The sequence below is a fragment of the Otolemur garnettii genome, unplaced genomic scaffold (assembly GCF_000181295.1).
Source record: "Otolemur garnettii isolate 467f Iridium unplaced genomic scaffold, OtoGar3 scaffold00015, whole genome shotgun sequence".
In the NCBI taxonomy this organism is placed as follows: Eukaryota; Metazoa; Chordata; class Mammalia; order Primates; family Galagidae; genus Otolemur; species Otolemur garnettii.
In genome coordinates, this window is record NW_003852410.1 from 21983632 (window position 1) to 22006770 (window position 23139).

The window sequence follows — 23139 nt, forward strand, 5'->3', positions numbered from 1 at the left end:
TTTTTTTTTGGAAACAGACTCTCACTATATTGCCCTCAGTAATGTGCTGTGGCATCACAGCTCACAGCAACCTCAAACTTTTGGGCTTAAGCAATTCTCTTGCCTCAGCATCCCAAGTAGCTGGGACTATAGGTGCCCACCACAATGCCAGCTATTTTTTGTTATAGTTGTCGTCTTGTTTGGCAGGCCCAGGCCGGGTTTAACCCACCAGCCCCAGTGTATGTGGCCGACACCCTAGCCGCTGAGCTGCAGGTGCCAAGCTGCAGCTGCTAATTTTAAGTCACAGTTAATGCTCATTACCATTCAGAAAGTCCTAGGGCCTTTAAGAATCCTGTTCAATCTACTCTGCTTGTGTTCTACAAAGGGAACAATAAGCTAGGAAAACACCACATCTGTTTACAGCATGGTGTACTGAATATCTTAAGCCCATTGTTGACACCTACTGCTCAGAAGAAAAGACTCCTTTCAAAATATTACTGCTCACTGACAGTGCACCTGGTCACCCAGGAGCTCTGGCAGAGATGTACAAGGAGATTAATGATGTTCTCATGTCCATTAACACAATATCCATTCTGTAGCCCATGGATCGAGGAGCAATTTTGACAAAATTTTAAGCCTTATTTTTCAGAAATACATTTTCTAAGCCTATAGCTACCATAGATAGTGATTCCTCTAATGAATCTGAGCAAAGTCAGTTGAAAACCTGCGGAAAGGATTCTAGATGCCATTAAGAACATTAGTGATTAATAGGAGGAGGTCAAAATATCAATATTGAGGATTCTGGAAGAAGTTGACTCCAGCTCTCATGGATGACTTGGAGGGCTTTAAGATTTCAAGAGGAGGAAATAATTGCAAATGTGATAGAAATACTATGAGAATTAGAATTAGAAGCGGAGACTGAAGATGTGAGTGAATTGCTGCAACCTCATGATGAAACTTCTTATGGATGAGCAAAGAAAGAGGTTTCTCAAGATGGAATCTAGGCCTGATCATAGATGCTGTGATCATTGTTGAGATGACAATAAGGGTTTGGTATATTCTGTAAACATAGTTGATAAAGCACCTGTAGGATTAGAGAAGATTGAGTCTAGTTTTGAAAGAAGTTTCTACAGTGAGTAAATTGCTGTCAAATAGCATCACATGCTACAGAGAAATCTTTTATGAAAGAGTCTGTCCATGTGACAAACTTCATTGTTGTCTTACTTTAAGAAATTGCCACACTTGGCTCAGCACCCATAGCACAGTTACGGCGCCAGCCACATACACTGAAGCTGGCGGGTTTGAGCCTGGCCTGGTCCAGATAAACAACAATGACAAGTGCAACTAAAAATAGCCTGGTGTTGTGGCGGGCGCCTATAGTCCCAGCTACTCAGGAGGCTGAGGCAAGAGAATCGCTTAAGCCCAAGAGTTTGACGTTGCTGTGAGCTGTGACACTCCAGCACTCTACTGAGGGCAATATAGTGAGACTCTGTCTCAAGAAAAAGAAATTGCCACAGCGACCCCAACCTTTAGCAGCCAGTACCCTGATTAGTCAGCAACACTGACATCAAGACTCTCCACCAGGAAAAAATTACAACTGCCTGAAGGCTCAGATGATTGTCAGCATTTTTTAAGCAATAAAGTATTTTTTAATTAAGGTATATGCATTGGAGTTTTTAGACATAATGCTATTGTGCACCTAATAGACTACAGTATACTGTTACTGTTTATGTGTACTGGAAAACCAAAACATTTGTATGGCTTTGTTGTGGTATTTACTTGATTGTGATGGCCTGGAACCTGACCTCCAATATCTGAAAATTATGCCTATGTATAAATTTAGACATGTTTTTCCACATATCATAGAGAGATTTAAAAAAAAAAAAAAAACTAATCCCAAAGAACTGGACACAGGAATTGACTCGCTGGGTTTATAATTGGTAAGTCTTAATGTGGGAGTGAGAATGTCCAAACAGGAAAGAAGGAAAAGAAGCCATCCTTGAGGAAGGGCTTTGAAAAGGAGTTCAAAATCAGCAAAGACACAAATGTGCAGACAAGACTTAACACTGCTACAGTGCACATAGTAGGTGTTTAATCAAGAGCAGAGAAAAATATTTTTTAAAAACCTTCACATGAGAAAGTATAATGCAAGGAGAATTATTCAATAAAAGTTGCTAATAAAAAAACATCTAAAAAATTTCAATACTTACGAATTATAAAATTCAAATGGACACCTTATTTGCTATCTTGGTTAGAAAAAAGTAAGCATAACATTGGTACAGTATAGTCAAGGATTGCTACTTTTTCAAGGCAGCACATGTTCAACTGCAGATGTGATTTCATTCAAGATTTTTCAGGAATTTATTGCCATGATAATGAGCTCTTTAGAAGTTACTTTGTAAGAGTTGGAAGCCAGGTAAAGGGAATCACGTTGGCAAAGGGTGTACGTGTGGTGCTCCTGTTTTGAAAGGAGATTAAAAGTTGTCATCTTGAAAGTTGAGACAGGAGAGTTAGTTTCCCAAAAGATGCTGGAGAGACCCAGGTAAGTTTTGCAAACACTTAGAAAACGGAGTGAGTATTACAGTTTGGGAGAAAATCATGCTGGATCCACTTTGTCTTTGTGAAGGTGTATCCAAGAAAAGGAAGGGGCTCTCTCCCTGTTAGGGACCTCTGGTCCCCTTCAGATCTTTCCCTAAGATTTACTTCATCAAGTAGCCAAAGACAATTTGTTTCATGTTATCTACAAAGGGAGGCTGAGGTTCTTAACTCGAAAATGATTTCTAAGTTCTTAGAAATCCCTCCTGTCAGGGGCACTGTTCTCAGAAGCCCTAGGAGGCTCTTTTGAGACTGACTATGCTGTCATCTGGGCAGGGCTTGGAATCCTCTCTGAATCCACTTACTCTTTCACTTACCTCTGTCTTTAGTTTCCCTCACTTGGCTTTTCCTGTTTCTCCCATCTCTCCAACAAAAGCTCCAAAACATGACTCGTCTTTCCTTGGCATTTCTGTGGGGCTATCTTTGCAGTTCTTTTCTGTGGGGCTATCTTTGCAGGTCTTTACCAGGCCAGGTCCAGGAGTCCTTGCCCCTTCTGCTTTAAGTATCTTTGGACCAGGGTGGAAGAGGTGAGTGCAGAACCTTTTCTCTTACGGGCAAGAGGTAAATACATACATCATGCAGCATAGAAAGGCCCAAATAGCTGAACATCCTGAATGTGAACTTCAAATTGACAAGTCAAACCACTCTTGTATGGAAATGCTCCATGATGGGAGTGAGACTTTAATCAGACTGAGGGCAGAACCTCACTGAGCCAGCCTAACATGACACCATCATAATGAATCAAGTTCAAGGTAATGGAAATATTTATGAGCTTAAAAATATGTTATTTGAGTTATGGTCTTAAATTTGTACTTCAGGTCACTGTGATTCAAAGTCTTTGCTTATATAAGAGGAAGAGCGTGGCAAAACACAGATTGCTATTTCTTGGCAAAGGCATAGAATAGTAAAAACCTCTTCCAAAACTTTTCAAATATTCATGGGATTCAAATTTTCCAATGCTACCCTTAGATATTTATCACATATGTGTTTATGCGTTCAAATATTTATGAAAAGAATGAGCGTATCCTTTGTTGATTTGCTTGGCTTTTCAATGTGGATTCCTTAAGGGAAGCTAAGGATATTAGCATGGGGGAAGAAGGTTAGAATTGTAATCAGGGAGATAGATTGAAACCCAAGATGGAAACCTCTGTCCAAAGAGTAAGTGCTGTGATTTTGAACAGCCCCCACTGTGTCTTGAGAGCTAGGGTATGCTTTTCTTGATACATGACCGCCGGGGAAAGTACAGTAATATCCATTCCATTTCTCTGGAAGAGGTAAAGTAGGTATCAATACTGTTTAATAAAGTATATGGGTATCTTTCTGGAATTTGTCATAAAAATACCCAATCTGTCCGTCTGCCTTGCAGTTTTAAAAGTCAAATACATTGACACTTCTTTATAATATTGCTGCTGGCGAGCAGAGGAATTCATGCTCTTGTTTCAAACCCTGTCTGTTTTTTCTGTTACAAGGGGCAAATGTTGCTTCAGGATAAAACTATAAATTTTTACAATGAGCTTTGTCTCTGTATTTTAAAATGCCAGAGAGCATTTCAGCAGATACAATCTTGGTTTAATTCCAGATGAAGACTTAGAAGTTAACTTTTTTTTTTTTTTTTGGTGCGACAGTCTCAAGCATCAAGCTATCACCCTGGATAGAGTGCTATGGCATCATAGTTCACTGCAACCTCCAAGTGGAGTTCAAGCAATCCTCTTTCCTCAGTTTTTCTATTTTTAGTAGAGATGCGGGTCTTACTTGTACTCAGCTGGTCTCAAACTCCTGAGCTCAAGCTATTCAACCACCTCAGCCTCCCAGAGTGCTAGGATTGTAGGCATGAGCCACCGCACCTGGCCTAACTTTCTTGATATTATAAAACCATCCTGGAAATCTAGGATATGCCAAATATCATTTTGGTGCACTAAAGATGAGCTGTGAAATCTAGCTGGAAAGCAGGGCATTTTGTATTTTAATTAATCTATCATACTCCTTAGTGAAGTTAGTAGTAAAATAAAAATATTTCTTATTTGAAAGGAATGTACCAATTAAATATGATGCCTTCAATACCAACACATAATTTCCATGTAAACAAAATAAGATTAAACATTAACTGCCAAGCAGGCCCTGGGTTTAATTCCAACATCTCTATTTGCTTCCTGGGTGATCTTGGGCATGTTACTTACATTTTTTATGTCTCATTTTCTCCACCTGTAAACTGGAGGCAATAATTTGCACTGTTTTATTGAGTGCTACGATTTTTTTTTTTTTTTGAGACAGAGTCTCACTCTGTCGCCCGGAGTAGAGTGCCGTGACATTATTGTAGCTCACAGCTACCACAAACTCCTGGGTTCAAGCAATTCTCCTGCCCTTAGCCTCACTAGTAGCTGGGATTACAGGTGCCTGCCATCATGCCTAGTTTTTTCTATTTTTTAGTAGAGACAGGTCTTGGCTCTTATTCAATCTAAACTCCTGAGCTGAAGCAATTCACCTGCCCTACTCTTCCAGAGTGCTAGGATTCCAGTCATCCTCCACCCGCCCAATACATGTGGTAATGATCTTAGCATAGTGCTTAGCATGTTATAAATGATCATTAAATGGTGGTTGGTTGTAAAAGGAAAAAACGAGAAGAACATTCAGCAAGCTCAAATAGACATTGGCATGTTAAACGTTCATTTTTAAAATGCTTAAAGTTAAGCTTCAACCCAAAGAAAAGTTCACATAAATGGAAAAATAGGAAGTAAAGAATAGGAGGAACTTAATAAAGGATTCTGTGTGTGTGTTGAGCGACCATTTTTTATATCTCATCAAATCATGAAAGCAGAAGAAATATAAAAATTATTTGAGACTAGGATTTGGTCTGCCTGGAAAACTCAACAACATGCAAGAACACTAAAGGGGAACTTCTGTACAACTGAGTGATTAGAACCACTTCTTTTTTCCTTAAAGCAGAGTCTTAGTCACCCAGGCTGGAATGTAGTGGTGTCATCATAGTTCACAGCAACCTCAAATTCCTTAGCTGAAGTGACCCTCTTGCCTCAGCCTCCCAAGCAGTGGGACTACAGGTGTGCACCCCTGCACCCAGCTAATTTTTCTGTTTTTAGTAGGGAAGCGGTCTCACTGTTGCTCAGGCAGGTATAATCACTTTAATGATAAGGAAACATTCTTTTACTATCCTGATTATGATTTCCCCATGTCTTGAACAACCTTGTGGTTTCTTAGAGAGTCTCTACAAAATTAATTACAATGCGCAAACTTGAAGTTTAAGAGGCCAGTGCCTGTATGTATAAAAGTTCTGGCAAGTCATGTTGACAGAAGGCACAGTCTGTTTGTCCTTTGTACTGACACAGTGGGTGTACTTTATGAATATCACTGAGATTTATCACCTTGGCTCTGCTGGTTAACTGCCCTTGAATGGGAGTCATACAAAGGATCTAGTGGGTGGGCACCTGTAGCTCAGTGGTTAGGGCACTGGCCACATGCACTGGGGCTGGTGGGTTCAAATCTGGCTCAGGCCTGCTAAACAAACAAAAAAATAGCCGGGCATTGAGGCAGGCTTCTGTGGTCCCAGCTACTTGGGAGGCTGGAGCAAGAGAATCGCTTAACCCCAAGAGTTTGAGGTTGCTGTGAGCTGTGATGCCACAGAATTCTACTGAAGGTGACAAAACTGAAACTCTGTCTCAAAAAAAAGGAGCTAGTGTCCATGCAAAGGCTCTCAAGGAAGTTATAATAGTAGTCATAAAAGTGTACTAATAATACTATGAATGTCTTTAATATTAACAATAATAAATATATACTATCAAAAGTATGCTAATCATTTTTGAGCAGTTTTTTAAATACCGGGTGGTATTCCAAAAACATTTCTCTGAGATAATCTTTATACCACTTTTCTTAGATACTTTTTTTTTTGAGATAGAGTCTCACTATGTCACCTGCAATAGAGTTTCATGGCATCATAATTCACAGCAAGCTCAAACTCTTGGGCTCTTGCTTCAGCATCCCTCGTAACTGGGACTACAGGTGCCTACCACAATGCCCAGCTAGGTATTTTTTTTTTTTTGAGACGTCACTCTTGTTCAGGCTGGTCTCAAGCAATCTATAGGCCTCTTAAGTGCTAGGATTACAGGTGTGAGCCACCACTCCCAGATCCTTAAGAGACTTCTGTTATTCTCCCATATGCAAATGAGGCCTTGAAAGTTGAAGCAACTTTGCTTAAGTACCAGCCGGTGAATTTCAGAGCCTGGAATGAGAAACCAGATAATCTGCCTCCAGAATCTGGTAGTAATCATTATTCTAAACTGTCCGCAAATAAACTTGAGAAGCTCCATCTCCCCAACCTGGAATATCATAAGGCATACTGGTATAGTGGAGGCTGTGCTCTGATACACAGACCTTTTCTTTGTTTCACCCGTTATTTTCCCAAACGTAATTGACCATGGCTCCTTTCCCTCAGAGTCTGTAGAAATACTAGGTAAAGCTGAATTGCGGAAATAATCGTCCTAAAGCAGGAATAGGATTCACATAACACTTCACTTGATGTCGTCACATTTTCTTATTATGCTTGTGCCTTAGCTATAATAGGCTTTTAAGACTGGAATATAAACTTTCAAAGTTGTATTTCAACTTTCTCATTGTGCAGAGAGTTTAAATAACTTACATAAAGTTTCCATAGTAGTAAGTAAAAAGTGGCAGTTCTGCAATGGCCCTCGCTGTGGTAAGTGTATGTTGAGTCCTTACTGTGTGTCGAGCACTGTACTAAACGTGTCATAAACTTTCATCCATGAGAAGGACATTACTGTCATCGTCCCCTTCAGTTAAGCATGTAACTGAAGAGTAAAGAAAAAGTAGGTTTGAACCCAGGTCTGACTCTCAAGCTCATACTTTTAACTACTATGTGTAATGAAAATAAAATAACAGGAAGCCAGACCCAAGCTGAATAATATCCTTAGGAAATTAAAATGGAAGATAGACCATAAGTAGTTGGGATTTATGGGATGTCTTTTGTTCCAAGAGAAGAGAGATGTATTCTAGGCAGCCCAGTCTGGAGTACTTAACATATTTTCTCATAGAAAGCTTGTTATACCTGATGGGTAGATACACATATTCACCAAACATTAAAGAGTCTACTATGAACTAGGTCATCCAGAAACTTCTACACTTCACCGTGCATTATGGATTCAATGGGCATTTACAGACTGCTCCTAGAACCTAAGCATCAGATTTAGCATTTTTTCTTTATCAGAAAATGTATGCCAAGTTCCAAACAGTCAACTTTAATATTAAAAGTACAACTTGCTCATAATTGGTTGCTACCCACCTTGATATTAATGGAGAAATTATTAGTAAAGAACATATAACCATTACTATGTGAATGATTAACTTTTAACATACCCATGTCACTATAGTTATACTGAAGAATGTTTTTGGATTCTGGATCCCCAACTTCTAGAGATTAATGAAGTTGTTTATGAATGTGATTAAGGAAGAAGAAAGTCAATTTATAGAAACATAACCATATTCATTACATAAGGATGACTTCATGATTTATACAACTTATATTGACAAACTCTGGCTCTAAGTAATGCAAGTTTAAAAATTAATCTTTCATGAAAGATACTAGACGAGATCTGTCAAAAGTTCCATATTTTTAGTTGTGCTTCATTAAAAGCCATGGGGAAGAAAGTAGATATAATGTATGTGCGTTTAACAAGATGTTAGCACATTTCCGATTTTAATATTTACTTGAGGAAGTCAAGCAGACTCACTAAATATTGCTGACAAATTGCAGGAAACATTAGCTGAGACATTTATTATCCGCCTGTAAAATTCTGGAAGATAATTCTGGTGGGGTGCAGTGTTTTGATGGGACTTTTGTTGTTCAGTGGCAGGGGAGGAGTGAGTGACGTCCACCTCCAATACGACTTCAGAGCAGCATTTTCTTGTAGAACTCATTTGATTTATGGGGATATCTGTTTGGGTGGAGGGGCCTGGGGGCCTATTTGGCCCACATCAGAGAAGATCTTAAGATGGTTTATTAGACTCCCAATTGTTTAGAAATTCAAATCAAATTGTTGAAACGGTGACAGAGAAGTCAGATTGTTCTTCTGATGCAGGGCTTCTGCATGCTTCGTAGTTGGGTAATGTCTTCTCCAGGGACTTCATTCCTTTATGTTCTGTCCCTTCCCTTCCTGCAGAGTCTTCAAATGCCACCTTGCTAACCAATGCGGAGAAGATCGCTACGATCACCACCACACACGCTCCTGCTCAGCCAGGGGCCCAGGAGACCAGGTCAGATGTGGCTTTGGTTGCTTTTGTTGGTTTAAAGAGGGGGAAAAGGATAATGGTTGATGTCCTTGATTCTTTCTCAGTTTCCTCATGGGTTGCCCTTACATTATTTCTCTCACGTTGGCAGGAATACCACCAAACCAAAGCAGGAACCTCAGTTTGAGTTCAAAGCATCCCAGGCAACCCAGGTGAGGGTCATTTCTCTTTTTTTGTCTGTATATTTAGCACATTTCCTTCCAATTTTCTGAAGCTATTTTTGCAGGATATTTTTAAAAGCTAAGTTAATTTAAAATATCTTTTAGTGAGATGATTTCCTAAAAATATACTCACATTTGATTGTTTAGGAAATGTTGGTTTATTTCACTACCTTTGAAACATATTTCTGTACATCCTTTTCGAGGGAAAAAACCAAAATGAAAAACTATAGTTGTCACAAGGATTAGCAATCAGAAAAAAAGCAAAGTAATTTCTACTCATAATACACATGAATGTGTTTCTGCCAAAAGTTGTCTTTTTGATAAGGAGTTTCTCAGGCTTGTGAGTTTCATTTGCGATGCATAGAGCAAAATATCTGTCCTTCAGGAGAGTGATGCAGGATGTGCAGCTAATGGTAGATGAAGCAAATCTGGGAAATGTTGGGTAATGCTAAGCTAAACAGGTTCCTTTTTTTATATGTATGTGGGATTTGGGGTTTTGCTATTTTTTGCTTTGTTTTTAGAAACAGGAGTCTCACTATGATGTCCAGGCTAGACTCAAACCCCTGGGTTCAAGTTATCCTCCTGTCTCAGTCTCCCCAGTACCTGGGACTACAGCTAGGTTCCTCTTTTATTAGCTGTCTCAGGGGCTTCAGTAGTTCATTTGTGATTCTCCTTGACCATGATGGCAACCATTGTCTATAGAGAGAGAGGTGGTTCTTGGTCTTAATAGGGATACTGCTAGAATTTATCTGACATGGGTCAGGAAGCCTGAACATCCACTATCACTGGGATAGTATCATGTAATGAAGAATTTTCCTGCCCTAAATGTGAATTGCAGCCTCACTGATGAAATTTTAATACGTGCAGGATGCATTAATTACTGCATGCATGTATATAATAGGCATACTCATGAATGTTATAAATTCTGGATCTCCAGCTCCTGTGATTAATGAAGATTAACCAAGATGATTAATAAATAATTAAGAATCACTGAGGTGGGTGCAGAGACTGAGCCTTTTTGGAAAATCAGCATAATAGAGAATGTTTGAGAAGACAAGGAGACTAACGTGTGTGGGTATAAGTTTTCCCAGAATGACTGCATTTCATTTCTTTAAATAGGAGCAAGATTTTTATACTGTGGAACTGGAAAGAGGAGCCAAGGGATTTGGCTTTAGTCTTCGAGGGGGTCGAGAGTATAACATGGACCTTTATGTTCTGCGCTTAGCAGAGGATGGTCCTGCAGAAAGGTGTGGAAAGATGAGGGTAAGTAGGAAGAGGATGGAGTAGGGGCAAGTAAGCTGCCTGCAGTGACCCCTTGACATACCTGGTTAGAGTGCTCTGTTCACTGGGAGTTTACTCTTCCTGCAGCTTTCAAGCTACTCTAAATTCAACTTCCACCCTCCCCTGTGTTTCTCCCTAACGCATGGTTATTTGTAGCTATTAAAGTTAGTTGAGCCCTTCCAATTCTTAGGGGGTGAATGAAGGATTAAAATTACTTCTAAGCATATTCAAGTAGATATTTTCCAAATCAAATTGCCATAGTTCTTGTGATTAATTTCACGAGGCAGACACATCACTTCACAGGAATGCCTGGACATCCCAGAATACTTAAAACAGGAAAGCCACGTGGCAAACTCGAACTCCATTCATTCTCTAGCTAGTCACCAACTGTCTTACCCCATCCTCAGAAAGCCAGTCTCTCCCATCTCTGCAAAGAGCCAGTAGCTCCATGGCATGACTATTCAAAGCTACACTGTAGTAGGCAAAGTTGCAGATTTTAAATACATGTCTGCCCAAAGTCTGCTCTGCTCTGTTTCACCAATAATTAGTATCTGTTACCATAGATGAATGTGCTATTCTCCTGGGCAGATTAGATAATTAAGAAAAGATAAATCATCTATTCATCATAGTTAGGTCACACAGATTGAGATGTACCCATGGAGAGCCATTTGCAACAAATTGAAAGAAATCAGGACAGGTCCGGAAAGGAAAGAAGTGAATGACATTGAGGAGAAAAGGGGAAAAACTGACCAAGGGTAAGGAACTTAATACTTGCACTTAAGCCACAATTTGATTTTTAAGTTTCTTTAGACTGAATCGCTTAACATTATTTTAATTAAGAAAGTAGACCATGAATGTGGTTTAAGAAAATTAAACAGCAAATAAAGATAAATAGTAAAAATACAGATTCCAGTGTCAAACAGTACACCAGTTTCTTATATATCCTCCTTTTTTGCATAAACATGCACAATTCATAAACATACAAGGGAAGAAATATGGTTTGTTTGAATTTTAAACACAAGGGATTTATTTCTCCTTATCTTTATCACTTAAAGTTTCTGGTTGAATGAAATATTATTATCATGGTATTTTTGTATAGTGGTGTATTGTTCACATGACATTTTGATCCCTGAAGCTTGGTAGGCTTGGTTGTTGTTTTCATCCCTTCTATAGATGGGGAAGTGGAATCTAGGAAATTAAAGGACTTTGAGCAAGATTGGTTACTACCAAATGGCAGGGTTCACATTCAAGGCTTTAGACTCCAAGGCCTGTGCTGTCCCTCTTCTTCCTTCCATTTGAGTAAGAATCTGGCCTGTCTCACTCCTTTATCTCTAGTGCCTAGAAAAGTGGCTGACACAGAGTAAACACTGCAGTGTGTCAACAGGATCGTGCTCTCATCTGAAGGATCATGTGGGCAAGGGTCTGTTCCTAAGCTCATTCACGTTGTGGTTGTTCAGCATTCAGTGCCGATTGGGCATTTGGCCAGAGCTCCTCCTCATGTCCTTATCATGGGACTCCACAGGGCAGCTCACAAACATGCATCAGAATGAACAAGTGAGAAAAAAGAGAGCGAGTGAGACAGATGCCACATCATTCTGTACCCTAATCTTTATACTGACATCTTATCACATTTGCCATTTTCTACTTGTTAGGAGCAAGTTATCAGGCCCCAGCCCGCATTCAAAGAGAAGGAGATTATATAGGGGGTGAACACAGGAATCCTTGGGTGCTGTCCTAGAAGCAGCCTACCACATCTTCCCTCCCACAACAATCAGCCTTCCCCTTATGGCTTTCATTTTCTTCTTTAGCACTTAACACTGGCATAAATAAATATATTTTTCTAATTTTCTTGTCAATTATATTATTCTCATTAGAATGTAATCTCCATGAGGGCAGAGATTTTTGTGTGCTTTACTGTATATCCAAAGCAATAGAAGATTTTTCTGGAACATGCTTAATAAATGTTTGATGAGTCGGTAAGTGAATTGTAAATCTTGCTTTGTGCTCCCTCCCTTTGGCAGATTGGCGATGAAATTTTAGAGATCAATGGTGAGACCACCAAAAACATGAAGCATTCTCGGGCTATAGAACTGATTAAGAATGGTGGCCGCAGAGTTCGTCTGTTTCTGAAGCGGGGAGACGGCTCAGTACCAGAATATGGTGGGTCAAACTATGAAAACATTCCTTCCTTCCCTGGCATGACTCCATGAATTTGTCTCCAGAACAGCAGCGGGAAAGTCCTTTCCGTTTCCCCTGTTCACCAGTGTCTTACCAGCCTCTCGCACCACGTGATTATTTGCCTCGCTTGTTCTGAAATCTCTACACATTTCATCCTTTTGCTTGCTTACGTGGACTGGGGCATGGCCTAAGACAAGATCTTTATAGCCCCTTTCTGATAATCAGAGAGAACATTTTGTCTAGTCCGACCAAGAGCGAAGGAATGTTTGAACTGTGCCAAACTGTTTCTCAAATCCAATTGTTAGCACAAAATGACTACATACTCCTTTTAAGAAGCAGGAAAGCAGGTTTCCTGAGTGATACATTGAGGCACAATTTTTTTTTCCTTTTTTGGTTACTTGATCCCTTTATTAAAGAGGTGTGAAATGTTGAGAGATTTGGTGGGGGCCTCTGCTCACCTCCTTTATTCTCTGTACACAACACTCCTCTATCCCCTCAACTGGTCTCTCCCCCTGGGTCAGCCCACCTGAGCCCACTATTATCAAACAAGCAAACAAACAAAAACTGTTGCTATATTAGCCATATGTTTTTGAATGATAATGCTCATCATGAGGGAAGCACGTGACTATACCTTTCCTATGAGGAAAGCCAGGTTATACATAGAGCTCCTTCGTGATACCTTCAGACTTGATTTGAATAAACAGTGATGGTCTTTATATAGCTTAGTATTCTGATGGCAAAATATTGTATATTATAATAATGTCCTATTTATTTGAGATTCTTGTTTAAAATCAAAAAAGAAAAGAAGCTATGCCCTCGATGTAGGGCTTTTTTTTTCCCAGCCAAAGTTCTACAAAAGTTTCTATAGAAACTGTGATTGAATGGTCCCTATATATGTGGGTCCCCTTTATTTGGGATTTATCTGTTATCACCCTCTTTTCTGAAAATCATTCTGCACAATTCCCAGTCACCTTTAGGACCTTAATTCAGATGCAGCTTGAGTGGAAGGAGAGCTCCTTTGAAGGGCAGCCTTCCCGGGTGTTGGACATTTGTACAGGTGCAAAACACAGGGGCCCAAGGTACAGGAGGAGGGTGGGCATCAGACAAGGCCCCCTTAGACATGGCCAACCACAGGGGGACATTCTGACAACATTCAGATGCCATGGCTGCACACGGGACTGAACTTCGACCTTTAGGTATTTGATGCCACTGAAACTGTGTAACACTGTCTCCCTTTCTGTCTTCCCTCTGCCTCTGTTGGATGTGACCTTTCATTTGAGAGTCATCGTCAGTAACCTGTGTACCTCCTCAAAACCTGTGTCTGTTGCACTGAGGATGAAAATCCAACACTAACAAATGTTCTTTGGGCTAAAAATAAAGATCATTTAAATACATGGTTTTCCAAGAAGGGTTACACATGCCAGGATGTGCTGCTGTCATGTCTCCATGCGTCATTTGGACTAAATCTCTCTAATTCTATTGATTAGAGTAACAAATGGGTCATAATGTGTTAAGTTCCAATATTTTTCTGACTTGATTGGAACCTGCTTCTCTGTGAGGCTATTTTTGTAATGAGTTTTTTGTACTTAATTTAACTGCCGTGGTCTTTAGGGTGGGAGGGTGGGGGGTGGGAGGAGGGGACTTTGTTCTTTTGTTGTTTATTGTTAATGCTCTCCTATACCAGCCTGTCATTGTTCCAGTTGTTCGAAACAAAGCAAAACAAACAAACAAAAAAAAGGATGCATCCATTGTCTGGGTTCTCGAGTCATCCTATGGCTTGTCTAAAAACGTCACTGTTCTGATTGCGGTCTCTGCAGCCTTATATGAGTGTTGCCTTAGACTGTCTGACTGGACGAATAAACTCTCTTTGCCCTATGTTAACAAATGCAGATTTTTTTTCTTTCTTCTTTGTTATAGGGAATCTAAATGTTCAACTTTTTCTCTTTCTCTCTTTCTCTTTCTCTCTGACTGTTCTTGGTGCTGGGCCCTCCCTTCCACAGCGATGATTCCTCCTAATATCGCTGCATGTATGAGAAATGAAAAGCTCGGGGAGGCTTGCTTCTACCTTATGGGCCATAATCAAACTACGGTTTGTAGCTCAATCAATACTAGGTGTTTCTGTGCTGTGGCCTAATTTCCTCATTGCTTCTGCTTAGCTCTATTTTGATATGTTTGGCAATTCATTCTGAGCACCCTGCGTTCTTTGAATTGTAAGTACACCGCTGACCCCGTTAAAGTGTTGCTCTCCCTCGTCTTAAAAGTAGGCATAAGAATCCAAGTTTAGATTTACCATAGTGATAGAATTGCCTTCCATCACTCATAACATCAAATGACCTTTATTAAGAACCTGTTCTTATTCCATTCCGGTAGCCCACTCAGCATTTAGAAAGGATGATATAGCACAGAGCTCTTCCCTAGATAGACAGATAGGAAGATGAGATTTCCTGGTTGGTCAGGGATCTCTATGCAAACCACAGCCTGTGGACCAAATCCTGTCTACAGGGCCACACCCATTTCTTTTATGTGTTGCCTGTTTCTACTCTGTAGTGGTAGAGTTGAACAGGTGCAACAGAGACTATATGGCCCAAACTATTTAACCCTTGTCCTTTAGAAAAAAATTCCTGATCCCTGCTTTAGGCTTTTTTATTGTTTTTGTTAAAACTCACCCCCGGGTTTTGGGAGATCATTCATGAAACAGATAAGTTACTAAATATTGATCTCATTGCCTTATGAAACATCTTTCAAGAGCTCCGGTGATCCCCTCCTTCTGACCGTCACAATGGTCTGCTTCCCAGACTGCAGCACATCATTCCAGGCACGTTTTCTGGAATAATGATGTGCGTGACTGGTTGGGTTTAGTTAGTGCCACAAAGAATACCTCATTTGAAAAGAGCTCTCATAAATCCAGGACACTGCCTAAAACATTTGCAGTGTCATTTCAAATACGAGGTGACTAATGTTAAACAGAAGGCATCATGGCCTGTCCTGCTTTTCAGTTTGTAGATGCCTTGATGTTTTAAGAAGCAGACCAGTGACTCCAAGCTCCTAGATGTCGTTTTGACTGCCTTGTATATCACGAAGTGCCTATCCACTGAAGGATTTTATCTGAGCCCCATCTAATTTCAATTGTGTGCCAAACCTCTTGTCCCTTTCTTTTTGTTTCTCAGAAAACTTCACAAAACTTCACATTTTATAGACAGTTCCTTATTTATTTATGCAAAATGAATAACACAAAGATAGATCGGTTGAAGGAGCCCTCTTGTACATGTCACATTTGCCAGTCATTAGCAACTAGCAGCAGGTTGCCTCCATAACCCCCTTCCCAGTGTTACAACATAAGCACACTTTACATACAGGAAGAGGCATGAGCCTTGTGCAGTAAATTTTCACCTCTGCACTCACTCATTTAATCACCACCCACATGAGACCTAAACTCTTTCCATCCCCTAGAATTTTCCCTCCTGCCCTTCCAGATCAATGCCCCAGATTATTTTTAAGCACATCAAAACTAGTATTCCTAAAGGAAGGGATGTTTTCATTCTTGGGTGGGGGAGATTTGGGGCAGGGGAGAAGGGTTGGCAGGCGGGGAAAGGAGAGAGGAAGAGCGGAGGAGGGAGTTTTGATACTTGTAGGCTATTTGGGTTGTGCTTTTAAAGACTAAAATCATGACTGATTTTATAAGTTCTTTAACGATTTGTGTCTTGAGTACAGAGATAGTCAACTAGATCCTGATAGCCAGGGGTACTAGTTTTTAACCTTAACTAGTTGCAGTTATTAACCAAGATTCGGTTGGCTTTGATTCTGACTGCTTTAACTGTTTGTTGTGACTAATGAGACAGCTAGTGGGGTTGGGCATGGGGACAGGAGCCCAGGGGCCGTGGTACCAAACAGCTGCTCTCATTTCTCTCCCTCGCAGACCCCAGCAGCGACCGCAGCGGTCCCTCCGCCGGGTCACAAGGTGTTCCGGAAGTGAGGGCCGCGCTGGGCGGCCGCCGGCAACAGCATCCATCCCCGGAGTCCAGTTATCCACCCGATCTTCACAAATCATCACAGCATGGGGAAAAGCGGGCACACGTGAAAGATCCGAAGGGCAGCAGAGAGTATAGCAGACAACCCAACGAACACCACACCTGGAATGGAACTTCCCGCAAAGCCGACGGCGGGGCTTGCCGACCCAAGGAGCGGGCGCCCGAGGGGCGCAGGGATGCGCCGCTTGAGCGCACGGCTGCCAACGGGCCCAAGAGGCAGTCACCGGAGAAGCGCAGGGAGGGCACCCGGAGCGCTGACAACACGCTGGAGAGAAGGGAGAAGCACGAGAAGAGAAGAGAGGTTTCTCCGGAGAGGAGGCGAGAACGGTCCCCAACCCGCCGGAGGGACGGCTCTCCCAGCCGTCGGAGAAGGTCCCTGGAGAGACTCCTGGACCAGAGGTCTCCGGAGCGGAGGAGAGGCGGCTCGCCCGAGAGGAGAGCAAAGTCCACCGATCGGAGGCGCACGCGGTCCCCGGAGCGCAGGAGAGAGCGGTCTCTGGACAAAAGGAGCCGAGAGGACAAAGTCAGCCACCGGGAACGGGACGAGGCGAATCTGAAGCAGGATGCCGGCAGAAGTTCCAGACATGCTCCAGAGCAGAGGAGGCGGCCTTACAAAGAATGTAGCACCGACCTCAGTATCTGAGACCCTGAACCACATTCCAACCTTTACCGTGTCAAAGGTTCTAACAGGAAAGTCACAAACTTAAGATGATTTAGTTTCTTACCTAATGAAGTTATCTGACACATCATGTTCCTATGAATAGCAACAAACATTTTATGCATTTGAAATCTTACAAGAAAAAAATATATATGAAAAGTGTGCCTGATGTATAATATTAAAGAAAGTATTTTTAAATGCATACTTTTTTGGAAATTATTTGCCAAATGCTGGCCCAAAGGGATATAAATTTTGTTTCTATGTAACTGTAGAATTGTGAAAAATTGTTCCCTTTGGGGGGCAAACTTTTTCTCTCCTAGTTAAATAAATGGGGCTGTTGATCCTTTTCTCTAAGTAAGGGAAATTATTGAGTTTAAGTAATTTGATATAGACTGTTCTGTAGCGATATAATGCTATTCTGTATAGTCAGGAGTTTTTCTTAAAAGCAAAAAGGCAAAGTTCTGCTTGTAAGAGCTGAGGACCCTTTGGAATGAATTAGGATTGCCAGTGATCCTAAACTGGAGCAAACTGTATGAGGAGACTACTATTGCAAGTGAAGGATATTTATAGCAAAATGATACAGCACAAAGAAATTTTATATTCTTGCGTTATAGTTGGTTCAGAAGACAGTTTGTACTCTCCCTGGCCCAAGAAGGCACAGAGACAAGAAAGTTGGCCACCATTACCCAAATACAGCCCCCCAAGCACAGTCAGGTTCTTTAATATCTCCAGCATCTAACAAGATTTCATTTAAGGCTATGCCATTGCAGCTTTGCTCAACTACTGGAAGGGACAGACAACAAACATCTTGTGTGTTGTCTAATTTGAGGCTGAATAGCAGATGGCCCAATGTGAAAGAGACGGAAGATGCCCAATACTGAAAGTAAGTTCCCCTCTCCTGGCATAAGCTGGTTGCCCTTTGCCAGCTGGGAAGGGGGGAATGAGCCTTGATGGAGGGAACCTCTCTGTTGGTATTTAAAGAAGTGAGGGTTGGAGGTGCTCATTCTTAGAAAAATGCCAGTTTCACTTTGAAATCATAATCAAAGTCTCTAAGGTTGATTGAAGGGAAGGGAAGGAAGCGATCCCAGTGGTTCTGGATCTGGTTGGGAAACTTCTGCCTCTTGACTCTGTCTTTTTAATCTTTGGACAGCAGTATAAAACATAACCATTTTTCTTTTTTAATAAAGACCAATTATTTCTGATTCCCAGCAAGGTGTGGTTGGGTCGGCTGTAGCCCCGGGATGTGGTTTAAATGGATTACTGCCTAGCTGAGCCAAAACGTTTGCTTGTACCTGTTGGACCACTACAGCAAACCGCTGCTTACAGTGCATTGTGTATTTCTGTAGTACTGTTGCGCATTTTCCATACAGACACAAAACTTTGCAAGTCAATCACTGTTGTTCCCATGGTACTGTTAAAAAAAAAAGAAAGAAAGAAAGTAAAAAAAAAAAGAAAAAACCAGCCAATCATTGTGTGTACAGAGTTAAAAATTGTAACTAACACAGAGCCTGTTAAAAACAAAACAAAAAAACAACTGTTGCCTTTTTTCCTTGTATAAAAGAGAATTTATGACAAAAATTTAGCTGTGAGGAATGTGATATGTGTTTATATTTCTGAATATGGAACAAATTGATCCATGGGGATATATTTTAATGTAAACTAAATCAGGTATGTAAAGTTGTCTTCAAATGGGGGACTATATAAGTAACTCTCTAAAGCTTTAGTTGGTTTGAATATCATCATTTCCTCCACGGCGAGCCTGCTTGTGAATTATTAAGCACTTGTTTGCATTCTCTGTTCTTCTCTCATTTATTCCTTACAGTGTGCTATGGACTTAATGCTCTTTCTGTATTGATGAAAAGCAGTATGTGGGCCAATCTTTTTATAAAACACTATGCATATATAAATATTACATTGTTCATAGCTTTATTTGACTTATGGGTTTATACATAACATTAGAATGAGTAGCTGTAGTTGTGTGGACATTTATAAAACAAGCTCCTGTCCTAGAACAGACACAATGTACATTCTGTAGCTAAAAAGGAGGAAAAAAATTCTGTGAATGCTATTTTTATTATTAAAGTTTTCCATCCAAAGCATACATTGAGCTGTAGTAGTAAGGCCAAGGAAGAGTACAACTGAATAATGATGTTCTTTTTCATCAAGTACCTAAGATCCAACTTGGAGATTTTATTCCTAAGGCTTCACTGCTAGGATATTTCTCATTAGTTCTAGCAAAATCTGTGATGTTAAATGATTGATGCTCTCATCTGTGGTCCAGAGTTTTAAATAAATGCAATCAAAGTGGGTCTTTGGAGTGCATCCTGAAGTTAACATCTCAATGTCTCTCTTGTTGTAAGAAACGATATTTGACCTTTTAAAATCCATATTCTACCCACCTGGGCTTGTCTCAGCCCATGAAGACTTTTGACTTGGCAGTTTGCGCCTGAATTACACATCAGGTTTGCTTTGGAAGCATTGTACTGTACAGGGACTGTGCATTAAGCAGAAAGATACAGTCTTCTTTGAACTACTGTAACCTTAAGTTGGAAACTGTTTCTTGTGAGCCTATTTTCCTTACCCCCCCCCACTTCATGTAAATGTCTTGATGAGAGATGATGAATGAGTATTTTGTATGATTAAATCAAACCATTTAGAAATTCCCCTCCATGACACAGCTGATGCCTGAAAGAATGTTGGGGGGAGAACTAAACACCCTACTTGTATTTTTTAAGTTTCTTTTGTGAAAGATTTTTTAATGCATTTTTACTGTAAAAATACATGGAAATGTATGCATTCCATAACCACTATGCCTCTGGATTGATATCTTCCATGTCTCCATGTTGTCTCAAGTAAATCAGGGTCCAGTAATCAATGGAAGGCACCTGACTCCTACTCTTGAAATACCCCTCTGCTGAAAGAGAAGGAGCTCCGTGCCTCTGCAGTGGTAAAGTGCCTTGCCTACTCCACGTGCCGCCCACAGACCAGCTGCCTCATTGTCCCTGGGGAGCTTGTTAGAAGTGTAGGATCTCAGGCCCCAGTGCAGATGCACGGAGTCAGAATTCATATGCACTTGAAAGTTTCAGCAGCACGGTACAGCATAGCACCCTGGTAATAAAGCAAACCTTGCCAAGCCAAGAGCCTCATCATTTACTGTGTGATTCTTAGGCACATTTTTAAAGGGACTATATTTACTACATTCTTTAACCTCTGTTGACGCCTCAGTTTCCTTGTCTGTAAGGGGCATGTCTCATAGATTTGATAAGAGTAAATGCAAAGTGCTTAGGCCATCTCAAGTGATCAGAAGAGTCCTCAGTAAAAGACAAACTTTTTTTATTAAGACAAAAAAAAAAAAAAAGGCCTCAGCCTAGCTCAAAAAAGCACCCAACACAATGCCCAGCTAATTTTTTCTGTTTTTAGATATGGGGTCTCACTCTTGCTTAGGCTGGTCTTGAACTCCTGAGCTGAAGCCATCCTCCAGCCTCCGCCTCCTAGAGTGCCAGCATTATAGGCGTGAGCCACCACACCCCACTGACAAACTTTTCTTCATGGAGAATTTTCTGCATGAAAATTGCAGAAATTTTCTGCAGTAAATGTCCTAATCATCGTGGTTTATTTTGTAATCAAAACGAAGAAAATATTTTTTCTATTAAAATGGGGAAGAAGGCCTTTTTATTAAAAAGTTAAATGGTATGGCTCATGCTATTTAATACATATAATTACATTTGCCATTTATTTTGAGAAAATGAAACCAAAATGCTGTGCTATGAAAGTTGAGACAAAAATAGTCTGAAAACAACTTTTGAACATAGATACGTCTGGAGGTAAACATTCCCCAAGTTACACTAGATGAAAAAGTTGACCAATTTTCAAATGATGATCTAACATCCGTCTGGCTTGATCAAGTAGTTTCAAATAATCTCTGAGGATTCTTCACACGGATTTTGGTTTGTTCCTTTATGTGACTTAGTGGTTGGGGTTTTCCTATAGAACCTAAGCTCCAGGACAGTCAGAAGGCTATTATTTGTGTGTGTTTGCTTGAGACAGAGTCTCATTCTGTGCCCTGGCATCAGAGCTCACTCACAGCAACCTCAAACTCTTGATCTCATGCAACTCTTTTGCCTCAGCCTCCCCAAAGCTGGGACTGTAGGCGCCCACCACAATGCCCAGCTAGTGTTTCTATTTTTAGTAGAGTTGGGGTCTCATTCTTGCTCAGGCTGGTCTGGAACTCCTGAACTTAAGCAATCCACCATCCTCAACCTCCCAGAGTGCTAGAATTACAGGTGCGAGCCGCCCCACCCAGCCTATTATGTTTAATAGTAGGCCTTCCTACAATCTCTCCCTTTTGATGTGTTCTGTTTTAGTGTAATTATGAACACTGCTCATTTCCCTACTGTCTCTTGTTATAAATGGCGTCTTGAAGTTTATCCTGTTTTAACCTACTATTGAAGTTGTTTGTAGACCCTTGTGTAAGCCATACAAAATGTGGTGAGGTTTAGTTACAGCTGTCAAGATTTTTCCTGCTGGTGGGTGATCCGAGAATCCGACACCACCTTCGCTGATCTGCTTTAATTGTGAAAAGAAGAGCCCTTTCCCGTTCTCCAAGTGATTGTACTTATAATGAGGCAACACCATCAGCATGGTGGCTGTTGAGTGCAATGAGATTTGAGTGCTTTTGGAATATACCTCATTACAAACTTGTAAGTAGAAAAGAGACAAAGTTGGGCCCTCTCCAACACAATTTTTGGGGTGTTTTTGCAGGCACAGACCTTCTGTGAAAAATTTTGATTACTTTCTCCCAGTGATGTGTTTATGCTTTGCAGTCATTGTCAGAGCAGTGGGAGTATGTCTGGTTTTACTTCATTAAGGTGGAACATTAGGTGTTCCACTGGTTCCAAAGCATAAGATTGCTTTGGAAGTATATGGATCTAAGCAGGATGGTATTAACCATTGCTTTCTGTAGTAAATACTCAATTACTGCCTGTGACTGCTACAGGGACTGCCTGTCCCTGGGGAAAATAAGGGCTTGAGCTTATTTCCAGCCTTGAGCTCTAAACATCACACCCCTAAGTACTGTGCTTTTAGGTATATGTATCCCTCAGAAAGTAAATGCTCTTTGATCTCATAAGATTGTTGAAGGGAAAATAACTCCAAAAGGCCACTAATTCTTGTATGTATAATAAGCAAGCCTTGCTTCTCAATCACTCATTTCTTCAACATATTTATTGAAAGCCAACTCCATGCCAGGTACAAAGTAGATCTAGAAATACCTGGGATCCTGGTCTCAAGAGTTTCCAGTTGGGAAAGGGGAAGATGCACAAGTGCATATGTGTTAGTAATTAATGGGAGAGTTAGCCAGATTGAGGGAGGCCAGAAGGAGGAGAAGGAGCTAATCAGTAACAAAAGGTGCACGGTGCAGTCTGAGACAAAGGCCCAGGTGTGAGCAAGTGTGGTCCAAAATGCAAGAGTTGTACCATGAAGGACCAGGTCAGCCTTGTTCCAAATTTTAGATCTCAGTATAACAGGAGACCATTGAAAAGTTTTAACAGGGACCCCAGTGAGCTCTGTGTGTGTGTATTGCAGGGTTGGGGTGGTGACCATCTCAGGTTTATATTTGAGAAGGATGGACTAGTACCATGGTGAGCAGGGTGGAGGTGTGGAGGGAATCCAGCTAGGAACGGTGCTATCCAAGATGCAGCCTTGACCATGAAAACGCATCCACCTTAAGTCACCTGCGACTTCTCATTGTTAAGAAGTCCACCAGTTCACCACCATCTTATTAAGAGTTTATTCTTTCCAACCTTAATCCCTCTTCTCTATGCCTTTATTAATGCATGCAGATCACTTTGTACCAGATTAATGACAAGTAAGATCCATCCATCATTTACTATTTTAACTGATTTTCTCCAGGTTTACAAATCACCACCTCACTATTCTTTTTTTTTTT

The 23139-nt window shown here is 40.8% G+C and overlaps 1 protein-coding gene across 5 annotated transcripts in view; it reads left to right on the plus strand.

Moving 5' to 3' along the window:
- MAGI1 (membrane associated guanylate kinase, WW and PDZ domain containing 1) overlaps positions 1-20000 on the plus strand; it is a 682664-nt gene extending 662664 nt beyond the window's left edge. For all 5 annotated transcript variants that reach the window (XM_023510627.1, XM_023510629.1, XM_023510631.1 and 2 more), the window contains 5 exons: positions 8760-8853; positions 8978-9038; positions 10167-10310; positions 12350-12488; positions 16423-20000. In XM_023510627.1, coding sequence (XP_023366395.1) covers positions 8760-8853; positions 8978-9038; positions 10167-10310; positions 12350-12488; positions 16423-17177 — 1193 coding nt within the window. In that variant the 3' untranslated portion in view covers positions 17178-20000. The remainder of the gene's footprint in view (positions 1-8759; positions 8854-8977; positions 9039-10166; positions 10311-12349; positions 12489-16422) is intronic.
- Positions 20001-23139: the final 3139 nt, after the last annotated feature.